The sequence below is a fragment of the Emiliania huxleyi genome (assembly GCF_000372725.1).
Source record: "Emiliania huxleyi CCMP1516 chromosome Unknown EMIHUscaffold_21, whole genome shotgun sequence".
NCBI lineage: Eukaryota > Haptophyta > Isochrysidales > Noelaerhabdaceae > Emiliania > Emiliania huxleyi.
Genome location: NW_005200507.1, coordinates 675144 through 689285, shown reverse-complemented (window position 1 = coordinate 689285; position 14142 = coordinate 675144). Strand labels below are relative to the sequence as shown.

Here is a 14142-nt window from a genome sequence, read left to right as displayed (position 1 = left end):
GAGCTCTACATCCGCCGCGTGACGATGCGGGTGCGTTGTAGAGCGATGTAGAGGCGCTCTACAACTTGGAGCACTTGGAGTGCAGTCATTAACCTCACGCCCAGGACCGGGGAGCTGAGAAGCGCACCCAGTTGGCCGGACGCTCGGCATCGGGTTACGGGCAAGAGAGCCCTAGCCCCGGGGGTGCGCGTTCGCAGGGCCATAACACGGCTCGGGTCTCCGAGGGTTGGCTCTGCGCTCCGGGTTTCCCCTAGCTGCGGAACGCCCCCTCTACTCGGAGCTAAAGAATACTCTCGGAGGGTTGGCCCGTGTACCAGGTTTCCCCTTAACTGCAGACGCCCCCTCTACTCGGAGCTAGTGATACGAGAATACGCACCGTCCCCCCACGCAATACCTTACTCGAAGATAATACGAGAATACGCAGCTGCGAGGCACCTATAAAGAAAAGCAGCATGCTAAATTTCGGCGGCTAAAAAGCAAAGGACGGGCGCTTTTGATCGGCAAAGCAAAGTTGGAGTAACGGCGACCGCGTTCGCAATGAAGTCGCCTGTCGAGCAGCTTCCGCGGCGCGCATGCGCCGCGGGGTTGACCGACAGCCGCGCCTCTCGCGCCTCCCGTGCCACGCGCGGCGACGCGCGCGCCGCACGCCACTCGCCGTGGCATGCAGTACAGTGCCACTGCAGCCTCGCCAACGCCGCACACAGAACCAGCAGGCTGCTCACCAGGCAGCACAGTGCTGCACCGGCAAGCAGCGGAGGCCATGGCGCTGCGGCGCCGCCTCCCTGTCCTGTCCACGGAGCAGGCACACGGCGGCACGGCCCTCCACCAGCTGCAGGCGGCGCGCACCTCCCAGTGGAAGCACCAGATGCTCCCACAGCACATGCAGCTTTGCGCAGCGCAGCGCACGGGCCACGCCACGCAGAGCCGACCCTCAGTCTGCCCAAGAGGCTGCCTGCGGAAGGCCTGGCAGGTGCCCACTCGCCTCCTCGGCGGTCATGCCCTCCGCCCGGGCGAGCGAGCAGCGCAAGAGCGAAGGCGGATCGCCACTCGAAACGTTTGTGGGAAAGGTACAACGTGAAATCTCTACAACAAACTCTACATCATAATAAGCGGCGAACGAGGCACGGTCGCTCTCCGACATGAGGCGCGTTGCACTTGCCAGTGCTGCCCTGGCCTTCTGTGTGCCCGCCCAATGGGTGGGAGGTGCCTCTGCTGCTGTGGCGTGCCTCACGGCTGCGACTGGCCGGCGCCTCGGCGCGTCAGCTCGGCTCGGCGTAGCGATCGTGGCCAGCGCAACTCGCCTGGACTCAACGCTCAGCCAGGAGCTCCCGCACGCGCTGGCGCGAGTCATGGCGCATGCAACGCGTCTGAATGCTCGCCTCGCCTCGCGCAAATGCGACCGTCCTCGCAGCCGACAGTCCACCGCCTGCTACAGAAGCACTGCGACGAATGCGGCACCGGCGACGCATGGCAGGCTGGTCATGACGCAGTTATAGGGTGTTGTGTGCCGTCAGAGTGACTCTCTGTGTGTCACGTGTCAGGGATAGTCAGGGCCGTCCATCAGAGCTCCAGTAAGCTCGGAGACACCCCATTAGTGCGACTCGACCTCTTTGAGTCACTGCCTTCCCGGCGGGTTGGCTGTAGAGCCTCTTACAACAAACTCTACAGCAAAATCGCGCTCTACATCGCTCTACAACGCACCCGCATCGTCACGCGGCGGATGTAGAGCTCTACAGCTCTACAGCGCTCCAGAGCGCTCTACATCTCTACAGCTCTACAGTGCTCTACACTCTACATCCTCTACACCCTCCCTCAGGGTGCATCCTCAGGGTGCATCATCAGTGTCCTCGCCCACTTCGCTCGCTCGTGCCCACTGTCTCCGCCCCCTCCCGCTTGAGCCGTCGTCGCGGCCCTCGTTCGTCCCACTGGCTGTTGGCCTGTCCCCGCGTTGATTGAGAAGTATGAGCGTGTTCAGATTGTATCTAACAGTGACGGATGTTCAGATCTAGCAATCGAGCCACAACATCTTCCCGGGTCTGATAAGTTGAACTGTGAAGACAAAAGAGACTCTCCAGGCTCGAGGAGACTGGACTCTCCCCCCGTGGCTCCGGAAGAAGAAGACCCCCAGACGCGCCACGGAGGAAGAAGAGAAGAGCAGGAAGCAGAGCTTCGGCCGAGGGCTGACAAGCTGCCGAGCCCAAATCACCTGTGAATGTCGTGATTTCTTGTTGGTTTAAAAAAACTCTCTCCAACAGAGGACCCACACCGCTCACCGCGGACCGAGAAGGTAAGTGTAATCCGTGGGGGCACTTGGAGTGGGTTCAATCTTTTTGGCGCGCAAAAACGTATGTGTTTGGGGTGGGGGGGGGGGGGTGTAACGTCCGCTGCGACCACCTCGCCGGGCCGCCGCCCCGATCAAAACCGGCACGCGGGCCGACCCCAACTGTCTCACATGGTCCTCCTCTCCTGCGCCTCGCTTCCTACCATGCACCGCCAGCACCAGTCCGCGCCAGTTGGTCGCTTCCGATCCTCCTCGCTTGGACGGCTGCGCCATCCTCGCCTGGTGAGCGGCAGAGAATGGCGCGAGCAGCTCAGGACCACATGCCAACCGCAACAAGTCGGCCGGGTGAAACTCACAGCTCAGAGGGAGGCCGTGTCTGAGGAACCAGCCTGCGAGGGCTCCGAATACTCTGTCTGCAGCACCAACGTGCCCCTGCCGGAGATGGCCCTTGCCGAGCCGTGGGTAGCTCCCACTTCGAGGGCATCCTCCTCCACATCATCTACCCGAGCCTCTCGCAGCTGGAGCGCGGCCAGTCGGCGCGACGAGAGGGCCTCATCCGCCGGGTCCCGTCCAGGTACGGCGGCGCTGGCTCTCGCGCTCCCAACGGTCGCCACTCAACCTGGCGAGATTGCAGCGGCGGTAGTTGAGGCTGACAGCGGACCGCTCAGCATGGCGACTCACGTCGATGAGTCTGATTCTTGCTCTGATCACGAGGAGGATCCGGCGGACTCCGAGGCGGCTCAACTTGCAGGGTCAAGGTCTACAGAGATTTTTGAGGCACCCATGTTTCGAAGTACCAGGGGGACCGTTGGGGCACAAAGGCAAAGTTCCGGCACTGTCAGTGCACTTAGCCTTCCGTCTATTGCAGCAGGAAGCTCTCTCCGCCCCACCCGTCAACGCAACGGGCTCGCCCTCGCGACGCTGAGAACGCCGACGCAGTCTCTCATTCACAAATCGTGCTGGTTCAACCTGGAAAATGAGCCATGCCTGCTCGCTTCTCCCACCGCGCCGCACGGTCTCGGGCGGCAGTCAAGGGTGGGCCTTGCACCGCCGCGGTTTGTGCTGCAGCACTCGCTGGCGACGTGAATCCGCCTGACCTGTTCGCTTTACGTTCAAGAAAAAATCCCATAGAGGAAGGCGGGAGAGAATCCGAAAAAGCCGACGCAAAAAAGCCAGAAAAGGCCGGCGCCGCCCCTCCGTGTTACGCGATTGCTCGCGATGCGCAGCATGGTGCGTGGCCAGCGTGAAGAGCAGGCAGGCCAGCGCCGACGCTGTCAGAACAAGAACGCCGCCGTGTCAGAACGCCGCTGTCTTTACGGCGTTTGGAGAAAGATACGGGCGATTGTGCTTTCTTCTTTGGTGTTAGTGCCAGTGCGCGCCAGTCCCGTGCCTAGTGCTGTGAGAGGGAGTTTCGTTGTACTTGGAGCACTTGGTGCAGTCGGCAACCTCACTCACATCCATCCCAGGGCCGGGGAGCTAAGACGACCTTAAGAAGCGCACCCAGCGGGCCGGATGCTCGGGGACGGGCTACGAGCAGGAAAGCCCTGACCCTTGGGAGGTGCGCGTTTGCAGGGAGGGGGGCATAAAGTAAACACGGGTCTCCGAGCATGCACGAAGTCCTTGCCTTCTTTCAAGCGGGATAGTACTAGCACGCGCCAGTTCGCACCTGTGTCGAGCCTGTCTGCTGTGAGAGCGACTTGTTTTGTTTAAATTCTTTCAAGCTGCGAGGGAGTTGCGTCGTAAAATTCTTTCAAGCGGGGTGGTAGCTTGCCGCATGCTCGCGTGGCTACCACACCGCCGGCAGCGCGTGCGAAATGCGCTGGTGGTTGCAATGTCTACGACGTCGGCCGCCGCAGCAATGCCGCCAGCAACGCCTCGAGCCGCCTACGTCCACCTGCCCTTCTGCCGCCGCCGCTGCTTCTACTGCGACTTTCCCATTTCTGTCGTCGGGTCCAAGCCGGGTGCTGCGGATGCGGCGGCGGAGCGGTATTGCGCGCTCCTCCACCGGGAGATCGCCGCCAGCCCGAGCCGGCAGCCGGGTGCTCCGCCACTCGCGTCCCTGTATTTTGGTGGCGGCACGCCGTCGCTGACGCCGCCTCCGCTGCTGGCGGGGCTGGTCGACGGCTTGCGCGACGCCTATGGTCTCGCCGACGGGTGCGAGGTCACGCTCGAGATGGATCCGGGCACCTTCGATGTAGCGCGGCTGCGCGCCTTCCTCGAGGCAGGCGTCACGCGCGTGAGCCTCGGCGTGCAGTCGTTCGACGACAAGCTGCTAACGTCGGCAGGCCGATCCCACGACGCCGCCGAGGCGCGCGCCGCCGTCGAGATCCTCATGCAGGCGCAGTCCTCGGCCGGTAGCCCGCTTCGCTCTGTGAGCGTCGACCTGATCGGCGAGGCCGCGGCGAGAGGCGCAGCTCTCGTGCCTCGGCACGCCCCCTGAGGTGCGAGCCCGAGCCCACTAGGCGGCCTCCCGGGCGAGGACCTCGCCTCGTGGCGCCGATCGCTCAATGCGGCCGCCACGACGGGCGCGCAGCACATCTCTGTCTACGACCTTCAGGTCGCGCGGAGCACCGCCTCCGCCACCGCCTCCCTCTGTGCACCTACCCGCCGAGTCGCTCTTCCCCTCCGCCGGTCAGGTGGAGCCGCGCACTGCGTACGGCCGGTGGGCGGAGGCGGGCACGCTCAAGGCGCTGCCCGACGAGGCCCTCGCAGCGGAGATGTACCGTGAGGCGTCGGCTGTGCTGAGGGCGCGCGCTGCTGCGGCGGGGCGCGGGCAGAGGGTCCGAGACGTGTCCTAGCCAGGTCAGTGGCACGATAGGCGCACGGGCTGCAGCGGTACGAGGTCTCCTCCTTTGGGCGGGAGGGGCACCGCTCGCAACACAACTCCGCCTATTGGCGCAATGAGCCTTTCTTTGCTTTCGGCTTGGGCGCCACTTCGCACCTCGACGGCGTGCGGCTCGCGCGGCCGCGGCGAATGGACGCATACGAGGCCTTTGTGCGCCGCCTCGAGGGGGCGGAGGGGGCGGGCCGCCAGCATCGGGCTGCGGGTGGCCAGCGGTTGACTACGCGTGGCAGCGGCGGCGCGGCGGCCTCCGCCGCCGGCGATAGGGGCTTCGCGGCAGCGCAGGCGGAGCTGGGCGTGCGTGAGGAGGGCGTCGAAGCGATGACGACACTCATCATGCTGCAGCTCCGCACCACGCGGGGGCTGCTGCCGGCGGAGCTGACGCCGCGCTTCGGCGAGACGCTCGCCGCCGCGGCCGAGGGCGCGTGCCGCGACGCCGCAGCCGAGTTGCCCGCCGAGTGGTGGGTGATGGAGGCGGAGGAGGCGAGCGGCGGGGGCGACAGCGGTGCTGAGGCAGCACCGCGTTGCCGTCGCTTCGCGTTGCGAGACCCGGAGGGGCTGCTCTTCTCGAATGACGCGATTTCGACCGTCTTTGCCCGGCTCGACGAACGACTCGAGCGTGACGACGTTGGTGGGGGCGGCTTGGGTGGCTGCGAGGCGGGAAGTTAGTCGTTCCAGGGCGGTGGGGTGGAGGGGTGCCGACGCGCTAACCCTGCTGACCAAGCGCTGTGAAAGACAGGAAACACAAAAAAGTTGATGCCGGACCCCAATCCGATCGTCTCCTCGTATTTGTATGGGTGTTGTGAGCGTGTGCCTGCCGCATCACCGCGTCAGCCCGGGGAACCGCGGCGGTTCGGTTGCAACCGGGCGGGAGCTACAGCGCGCGCCAGTCAGAACCACACAGTATACACGCCAGTACACGCACTCGCAGAGAGCTCTATACCAGTCATGCTCATGAGCTCATGGTACTACCAACAGGCACAGACAGCAGTTCGCGCACTACATTTGTTCGCCCCGGGCTGCGCCCTTGCGCCCGCCAAAGTGCCGGGCAGGGGGCAGCTGTGGATGTCCGTCGAGGCGGATGGCGTGATCATGGGTTCTCGCAGCCTGCCAGCTCTGGCCGTCCCGTTTTGATCTCTCGGTCAGTGGGCGCCCGCCCGCCGCCTCTGAGGGGGTCGGGCCCCCTAGACTGAAAACAAAAACAAGCTCGAAAACAGCCAAAATCAGCCTGCGAGAGAGGCACTGCCGCTGACCTATTTGGTGGGGATGTGTGCCGACACCAATACTGATCTAAAACCTGGAAACCCTTGTTCAAAGCCGACCCTAAGCGCCATCCTTCCTGCTCTCACCTGATGCTGCTTCCCCGCGCCGCCTCCTTGCCTCCTTGGCCCCCTTGGGCGTATTTTCTACTCCCAGTGGGCTGGAGCGGCCGCACATTGCTCGGTACCCCCCCTGCACTTCTAAGCCCGTCCCTGCTGCTAGGGGGGGGGGTCTGACCCCCCCAGCAGCAGAGCGCTGCTGCTGGGGGGGGGGTCCCGACCCCCCCAGCAGCCGAGCGCACTGGACCCAGCTCCCGCCTCCCGCCGCCCCCCCTCCCGCCCCCTCGGCTCGTGTTTGAGCGGTACGCTCGAGGCAGTTGTGTTCACCGCGCCTTCGAGCCCAATACACCTTCGTCGTGTCGAGTGCTGGCGTTTTACTAAAGACTTGTGACCATGGTGAGTCTATCTTGTACTACCACACAACACTCGGTGTCAGAGCGTCGCGCCTACATCAATAGTCTCATCACCGAGTGATTGCTGGCCTGTGGCGTATGACCTCGCCCGGATATCACCAACGACGAGCATGCGAAGATATTGAGCACTATCCGATGGTCTTGATCAGCCCGCTGTGCTCTCCGCTGTGCCACGGCGTATGATGGGCTGCGAGAGCCGTATCTTCCCTCCTTGACGCAGAGGCGCCGCGAGGCACGAGAGGCGTAGAAGAGAGGCTGGCGTGCCCCGCACCGCCCGGTTGGCAGTAGGAGGCCCCGCCGGTGAGACCACTGATTTTGATGCCGGCCATAAATTCTCGCAACTCGAACGCATGCTACTTACAGCTGCTGTCTGTACACAGAGATGCCAGCACCCCCCACAGGCAGAGCGCTGCTGCTGGGGGGGGGGGGGGGGTCGGCCATGGGCTTAGGTGTGCAGGGGGGGTACCGAGCAGTGTGCGGCCGCTCCTGGGGGGCCGGGCCCGCCCGGGTCCCCTCTTGACACTTGAGTCTTGTTTTCTGTTTTCTATTTTTCAACACGCCCGCCCGCCCGCCGACCCCGAGGCTGCTCGGCCCCCCACTGACCGAGAGATCAAAACGGGACGGCCTCACTCCGACAACTCTCAGTTCTCAACTCTCTCTCAGTGTATATGTCTCTGCATATTGTGTTGTGCCCTCGCCCGTCTTCGCCGTCAACACGGCTCAAAGGCCGGCCTCATGGTTGGTCGCCGAGCAAGAAGGCCCGCTCCTTGGCGCGCGAGGACGCTTTGCCTCGCCCCCGCGGCCTCTCCCTTCTCTGCACCAGACATCACACCTTTGGCTCTTCCCCTGAATCGTTCGACGCTTCCCGCGTTCCCCGCGGCGCTCGGGCTGCGGCCGACGGTTGCGCCAGTGTCGTGCGAATCACGTGGAGGAGGAGTAGGTACTCGCAGCCTGAAAGGGGCCACGCGCCGAGGGTGGGTGCCTTCATTGACGGCCACCGTGGCTGGGCGAGCAACCACCGAACACGAAGCGGCCGGCGATGGCGCCTCGGTCTCCATCCTCGAGGCAGCGGCCCCAGAGGGGCTGCGCATCTCCAGCTCCTTGGTGAGCTGAGCGTGCACCGGGGCCTCGTCATCGATGTCCTATAATCACGCACACACGCTCTCACAGAACATGTCTTGCACTTTGGAGACGGCCATGCTCTTCGTTTGGAACAAGCCATCGGGTCGTCGCTGTTGGCGTCGGCGTCGTGCTCGGCCTGCTTGACTGCCAGGAGCTCTTCGCGGAGGCGATGCATCGCGTACTCAGTCTCTGGGTCCCACGCCTGTGCATCGACCGGTGCAAGTCTGTGCTGTGAATATTGCGAACCCACACCTCCCTGGAGCGTGCCTCGAGCAGCGCTTCGTTGGTCATCTGCGCAAACTGCGTCTGGAACCGGTGCAGCTGCTGCTTCATCTTGTTGAGCGTCGGCACCTGCTCGCGCGACTGCTTGCTCAGCTTCAGCGTCGCAGGCGATATCTGGAGCCGCTGAGCCCCGTCGCTGATGCCCGCGCCATCGGCGGACTCGGGCGAGAGACCGATGCGTGCTTGGACGGGGGAAGTCGCCGCAGCGCCGGTGCCGATGCGCTCCCGCTCGCCACCCGGTACTGCCTCGGGTGGTGCGGCATGGAGCGGGCCTGCCCGCGGGGAGGGAAGGCACGCGGCGGGGAGGCCTGCCCGATGCGCCGCCGCCGGCCGCTGCGACTGGAGTGAGGCGGCCGCAAGGGCGTGGCTGCCGGGACGAATCGGGAGTCCCTCGCTTCGAGATGCCAGGCTGCTTGGAGCGCGCGCTAGCCCACCGTGCACAAGCGGGGAAGAGCCGGCCCTGCGTGCGGGCGCCGCCAGAAGGCGCGACGATGCGAGCTGCGGGCTGAGCGCAGGAGTGGGCGCTGGCCCAAAGGCGCCCGATCCAATCAGGCTCGTCAGCTGCCCGCCCAGCGGACGCCGCGTCAGCGCCGCGCCCCCTCCGAGCGAGACGGGCTGCGGCGTCAGGCGCGGCGCGGGCGGCGGCATGGCCCCTGGCGCCGAGGCCAAGACGCGGTCCGGCGGCGCTGCCGGGCGCGGAGGCAGAGGAGCGGAGGAGGTTGCCCGCTGCTGCTCTTGGCGTGCGGGCGGCGTGATTGGCACGGCGTCGACCGCGCGTGGAGCGACATCCCCAACGGAGGTGGCCGCACTCGGGGCGAGGTCGCGCGCACGAGGAGGGCTTGGAGTCGTCACTTGCTCGGTATTGGGAGCAGGCGGCTCGCTCGGCACCTGCGAGACGGCGCTCGCAGCCGGCGCAGCCGATGCAGGCGGGCCGCTCTCGAGCAGGCCAGGCGACGCGGCCTCGACCTCACTCGAGCCAGATGGGAGGGTCCGTGCTGCCGCGTGCTGCGCTCCCAGCTCGGCGGCCGCCTGGCGGCTCTTTGCGCCGAACAGGTCCTCATCCTCGCTGTCGGCCCCGCCGCCCCCGAGGAGCAGGTTGGTGGAAAAGTCGAGCTGGCGCGCGGTCCCTGCGCCGCCGCTGCCGCAGGGCCCGGGAGCCAGCGCGGACGGCTGGCCGGAGAGGGAGAGCCCGACACTCGCCATTGAGAGCAAAGAAGCGCCGAGTCAGAGCAACGAGAAAAAAACGGCGAGTTCCCACACACGACGCACTGGCGCAAGTGCTCCAAGTACCGAAACTTGTGAGATCCAGGGCGGCACCACAGATTCTCCAAGGCGGCGCAAACAGCGAGGAAATAACTATGGGCCGCGCTTACCTCGGAGAGGAAACGACAAACGTGTACCCCAGAACGCACTTGCGACTTGGACTTGCTCGTGGCGTCCGTCGACCACCCACTACACTTGACGCCCCGTCCCGGCCACCTCCCCTGTCCGCCACGCGGCGAGGAGCGAGGCTCTCGCCTCCCTAAAAGCTCCTCTTCGGCCGCCGCTCGCGCTCTCCCGCTCTCTCCACCGTCATCGCTGCCGGTTTCGACGGTCAAGCGACGAGGCGGATGGTCCAGTCAGCCGCCATCGGCACGCCCGGCTTGCGCACGACAGTGCGGCCCGTGGCCTCGGACCACGTCGCCTCCAGCTCGCGCGTCTCGCCGCCGGACTCGAGCAGCACCTTCCCGGGCGGCTTTGTGCCGAGCAGCTCCAGCCGCTCGAGCATGTTCGGCGGCGTGAATGCGTCCGACGCGTGCACCGCCGTCGAAGTGAGCACTCCGGCCGCGAGCTCGTAGCGGCGCTCCGCGTAGGCGCCGTCGAGGTACTCGAAGCCGTCGCCCGCGTCGAGGTAGAGCGTCCCGGCGGCGGCGCCGTCCGCGTCGGGCGCGACGACGAGCGTGTACGGGTCGAGCTTCATCAGCGACGAGGCGCGCCGCAGCCGCATCTGGCGCGGGAGGATGGAGCCGCCGCGCTGGAAGACGGGGACGGCGCCGAGCGGCGCCTCGACCGTCGGCGTGGCGGGCGCGGCGTGCTTGGTGCCGTCGCGCACCGCGTACCACGGCTGCGAGCCGGGCAGGTAGACGGGCGCCGAGGTTGCGCCCTGCTGCGTGACTGGCCGCACGAGCAGGTCCGAGCCGACGAGCCACTGGTCCGACATGTCCCACGTCTTTTCGTCGGCGGGGTAGTGCACCCAGAGCGGCCGCATCGTGGGCGTGCCCGTCTGCTCGGCGTGGCGGAAGACGGTGTACCAGTAGGCGAGCAGCTGGTACCGCTCCTTCGCCACCTCGCGCAGCGTCTGCGTCGTCTCGTCGCCAAAGGTCCACGGCTCGCGCCGCGCGGAGTCGTGGTGCGCGTGGCCGCGGAAGAAGGGGGTGTAGGCGCCCGCCTCGAACCAGCGCGTGAAGAGCTCCGCGTCCGGGTCGCCGTACCCGCCCCCCTTGCCGAGGAAGCCGCCCACGTCCGCGCCCGAGAAGGTGATGCCGCACAGACCGAGCGTGAGCAGCATCGGCACCGACGCGACGAGGTGGTCCCACTTGCACGCGTTGTCGCCGGTCCAGATGGCGCCCCAGCGCTGCGAGCCGGCGTAGAAGGAGCGCGAGAGCACGAAGGGCCGCTTGTCCCGCTTCTCGTTGCGCTGCAGCAGCCCCTCCGCCGTGGCGCGCTGCATGTACATGCCGTACAGGTTGTGCCACTCGCGGTGCTCGACGCCGGAGAGCGACTTTGCGTCCTTCTGCATCGACACCTCGGGCCCGTTGAAGACGGAGGGCTCGTTCATGTCGTTCCACGTGTACAGGCTCGGCGTCGACCCCTCGTACACGTCGTAGGCGAAGCGGCCCGCCCACCAGTCCCGCACCGCCGCCGAGGTGAAGTCGAGGTACGCAGAGTCGCCCGGCCAGCACCAGCCGTTGAACTCGGCGCCGTCCTTGTTTTGGATAAAGAGCTTCTTCTCGTGCGCCTCCTGGTACACCTTGTAGTTCGAGTCGCGCTTGATGTGCGGGTCGACGATGGTCACCATCTTGCGGCCGGTGGCGGCGAGCTCGGCCTGCATCTCCTTAGGCTTCGGGAACTTGAAGCTGTCCCACGTGAAGTAGCGCTTGCCGTCGGTGTGCTCGATGTCGAGCCAGAGCACGTCGTACGGCAGGTCGAGCTCCTCGAACTGGCCGTGCACGTACCTACTCATGGTCACTCCTCCCGGATCACTCCCGTGAGTGAGTCGGCGCCGCTCGGTGCCGGCCGTGCACGCACCGGACGTCCGCCTCGTCGTTGTAGTTCCAGCGGCACTGGTGGTAGCCGAGCGAGAAGAGGGGCGGCAGCGGCGTGTACCCCGTCAGCGAGGCGTACTGCGCAAACAGCTCCTGCGGCGACGGCCCCGGCAGCAGAAACACGTCCACGACGCCGCTCTCCGACATCCAGTAGGCGGAGGTGGAGCCGCGCTCTCCGGCGGGCGCCCCCCCGCCGAGCCAGGAGCCGGAGGGGGGCGGCACGCGCGAGACGTCGACGTACGTCTCGGTCGGGTTGAACCAGAGCGCGCCTGCGGGAGGGCGCCGCGAAGGGTCAGAGGGGAGGGGGCAGCGGCTTCAAGCCAGTGTGAGAGCGGAAGCAGGTGTGAGCAGCAAGAGCGTGAGAGCGAGAGCGCGCCGGTGGTGCGGTTGGGCGCGTGGGCGAGGAGGAGGGGGACTCCGCCGTAGAGCGCCATCGGCGAGTCGAGCTCGTAGTCGTACACGTCCAGCGTCCACAGCCGGTACGGCTCGGCGTACTTGGCCCCGTCCCCGCTCGTCGAGGGCAGGTTGAAGGGCGCAGTGTGCTCCGCGAGGCCAAACAGGTGCTGCGTGCCTCCGAACCGCATGTCCATGCCGACCGAGGCGGGCCCGAAGGGCTTCGAGTCGCGGTGCGAGCCGAAGGACTCCTCCCACAGCCCCTCCTCCTCCTTGCCCGCCGCCTTGCCCTCCTCCGCCGCCGGCGCCGCCTCGGCCTCCGCCTCTGAGGCGCGCTGCTGCTTTGTGCCGTCAGAGTAGACGGCGAGGCCGTCCTCTCCGTAGTCGACGATGGTCTTGCCGCCGTGCACGTCCGCCTCGTCCGGGGGCGCCACCGCCGCCGCCGCCGCGCCCTCCCCCTTTGCGCGGTGGTGCTCAAAGTAGAACTTGCCCTCGGGGTTGAGCTCCACGACCGGTTCGCCAGCCACGTGCAGCGCGGCGCGGAAGGGGTGGAGCTGCAGCGAGACCACGCCGGGCCCGTCGGAGCCGTCCGAGCGGCGCAGCGCGTACACGCTCGCCTCGCCGGACGCGACGGACGGCCGCAGCGCCTCTGGAACCGCTGCCGCCGACGCCTCGAGCGCGACCAGCTGCGCAGAGGGCGGGTCCATCAGGATGTCGTCGGGCTCCCACCGCGGCCCATGCAGCGGCTTGGTCTCGGTCAGGCGAAGCCGGAACGCCCCGCTCTCGAAGCCCGCCAGCTCCAGCGTCAGAGGGACGCCGTGCGGCCCGCCGTGGAGCTGCGCGCTCACCCGTCCTGTGCTGTCGACCGACGCGGACCCCGGCGGGATGAGAAACTGCCGCGCTGCCTCCGCCTTGCGATGGCGGCGGCAGAAGGAGGTCTTCTCGCAGGTCCGGAACTTGGCGTGGTCCACCGCCGAGGCAGCCGCGAACAGGCCAACGAACACGACTGCTCGCGCTCGCATGGATGACTCAGCAGGCGAAAGAATTTGCTGCTTGTTTTCTTTCGAGAGATAGGAAGAGGCAGACGCCCAAGGGTGGGCGACGGCTAGCGCACCACACCCCTCTCCTTAAAATCTCTGTGTGGTGGCGGCGTGCCGTCCTCACGCAATTCTTCTTTCTTTTATTTAGGTGCACGCGCGCGAATAGAGCATCCTATCTATGGGTCGTCCAGAGTATCGACCTCTGGCTTGTCAGCCGCCCCACCGAGGGCACCATGAAGTACAGCGATCCGGCCACCTCGCTGGCCTCTCCGCAAGGCCTCCCGACCGCGTCGAACTCATCGACGCGGGCTCTCTCGGCTACGGGACCGGCCCCAGCTTCGGCTGAGGGCTGACAAGCTGCCGAGCCCAAATCACTGTGACAGTCGTGATTTCTTGTTGATCTTCAAAAATCTCTCTCGCTCGCTCGCGGCGCTCGTTGTCGTTCTGTGCGGCTCCATGGATGGCCCTGTGTGAGTCAGCAGCGGAAGAGAAAAAGAAGTCCGAAACTCCTTCTATGCTAGATCTATGATGAAGCAAGATCCTGCTCGCGCAGGTGGGGACCCTGTCCTTCTCCCACCCCTTGTTTGGTGTGTCCGCTTTATTTATTTATTTATTCTATGATGAAGCAAGAAAGAAAGAAAACGGACACGCCAAGGGAGGGATGGGAGGACGGCACGCCGCCACCACACAGGGATTTTAAGGAGAGGGGTGTGATGCGCTATGATGAAGCAGAAAGAAAGAAAGAAAACAGACAACCCAAGGGAGGGATGGGAGGACGGCACATGATGAAGCAAAAGAAAGAAAGAAAGAAAACAGCCAACCCAAGGGAGGGATGGGAGGACGGCACGCCGCCACCACACAGGGATTTTAAGGAGAGGTGTGTGGTGCGCTAGCCGTCGCCCACCCTAGGGAGTCTGCCTCTTCCTATCTCTCTTCGTAGTCTCTCGCCGCTTCTCGCTGCAACCTTCATGCCACCTCGCGGTCGTCCCACTCTCGTCGTGATGAAGCAAACAAAGGGAGACACGCTTTGAGGGTTTCTTTGGTCGGTACCCTCTAAACGCGTAACGCCCTCCACCACCGGCACCGCGGCGGCGAGCCCCTTCGGGCAATGCCCTCCACCGGGCGCTTTTGCAGCGCAGCCGCCC

The 14142-nt window shown here is 65.8% G+C and overlaps 4 protein-coding genes across 4 annotated transcripts; 2 read left to right on the top strand and 2 right to left on the bottom strand.

Moving 5' to 3' along the window:
• Positions 1-760: 760 nt before the first annotated feature.
• On the top strand, positions 761-1496 carry EMIHUDRAFT_204392 (hypothetical protein; the record flags this gene model as incomplete). The annotated part of the gene is made up of 2 exons (XM_005780874.1): positions 761-970; positions 1122-1496. The coding sequence occupies 2 exons, from the start codon at positions 761-763 to the stop codon at positions 1494-1496; spliced, it is 585 nt and encodes a 194-aa protein (XP_005780931.1).
• A 2643-nt stretch (positions 1497-4139) lies between these two features.
• EMIHUDRAFT_99973 (coproporphyrinogen III oxidase) lies at positions 4140-5792 on the top strand (the record flags this gene model as incomplete). The annotated part of the gene is made up of 4 exons (XM_005780873.1): positions 4140-4635; positions 4744-4838; positions 4918-5061; positions 5100-5792. 4 exons carry the CDS (start codon positions 4140-4142, stop codon positions 5790-5792), a joined length of 1428 nt encoding a protein of 475 aa, XP_005780930.1.
• A 1889-nt stretch (positions 5793-7681) lies between these two features.
• On the bottom strand, positions 7682-9462 carry EMIHUDRAFT_450008 (hypothetical protein; the record flags this gene model as incomplete). Its single annotated transcript, XM_005780872.1, has 5 exons — positions 7682-7806; positions 7875-7997; positions 8075-8179; positions 8224-8531; positions 8694-9462. 5 exons carry the CDS (start codon positions 9460-9462, stop codon positions 7777-7779), a joined length of 1335 nt encoding a protein of 444 aa, XP_005780929.1. The 3' UTR covers positions 7682-7776.
• Positions 9463-9591: 129 nt separating this feature from the next.
• On the bottom strand, positions 9592-12223 carry EMIHUDRAFT_415505 (hypothetical protein). The gene is made up of 3 exons (XM_005780871.1): positions 11824-12223; positions 11548-11737; positions 9592-11474 (listed from the first exon to the last, which is right to left on the bottom strand). The coding sequence occupies exons 1-3, from the start codon at positions 12152-12154 to the stop codon at positions 9854-9856; spliced, it is 2142 nt and encodes a 713-aa protein (XP_005780928.1). The 5' UTR covers positions 12155-12223; the 3' UTR covers positions 9592-9853.
• Between the last annotated feature and the right edge of the window lie 1919 nt (positions 12224-14142).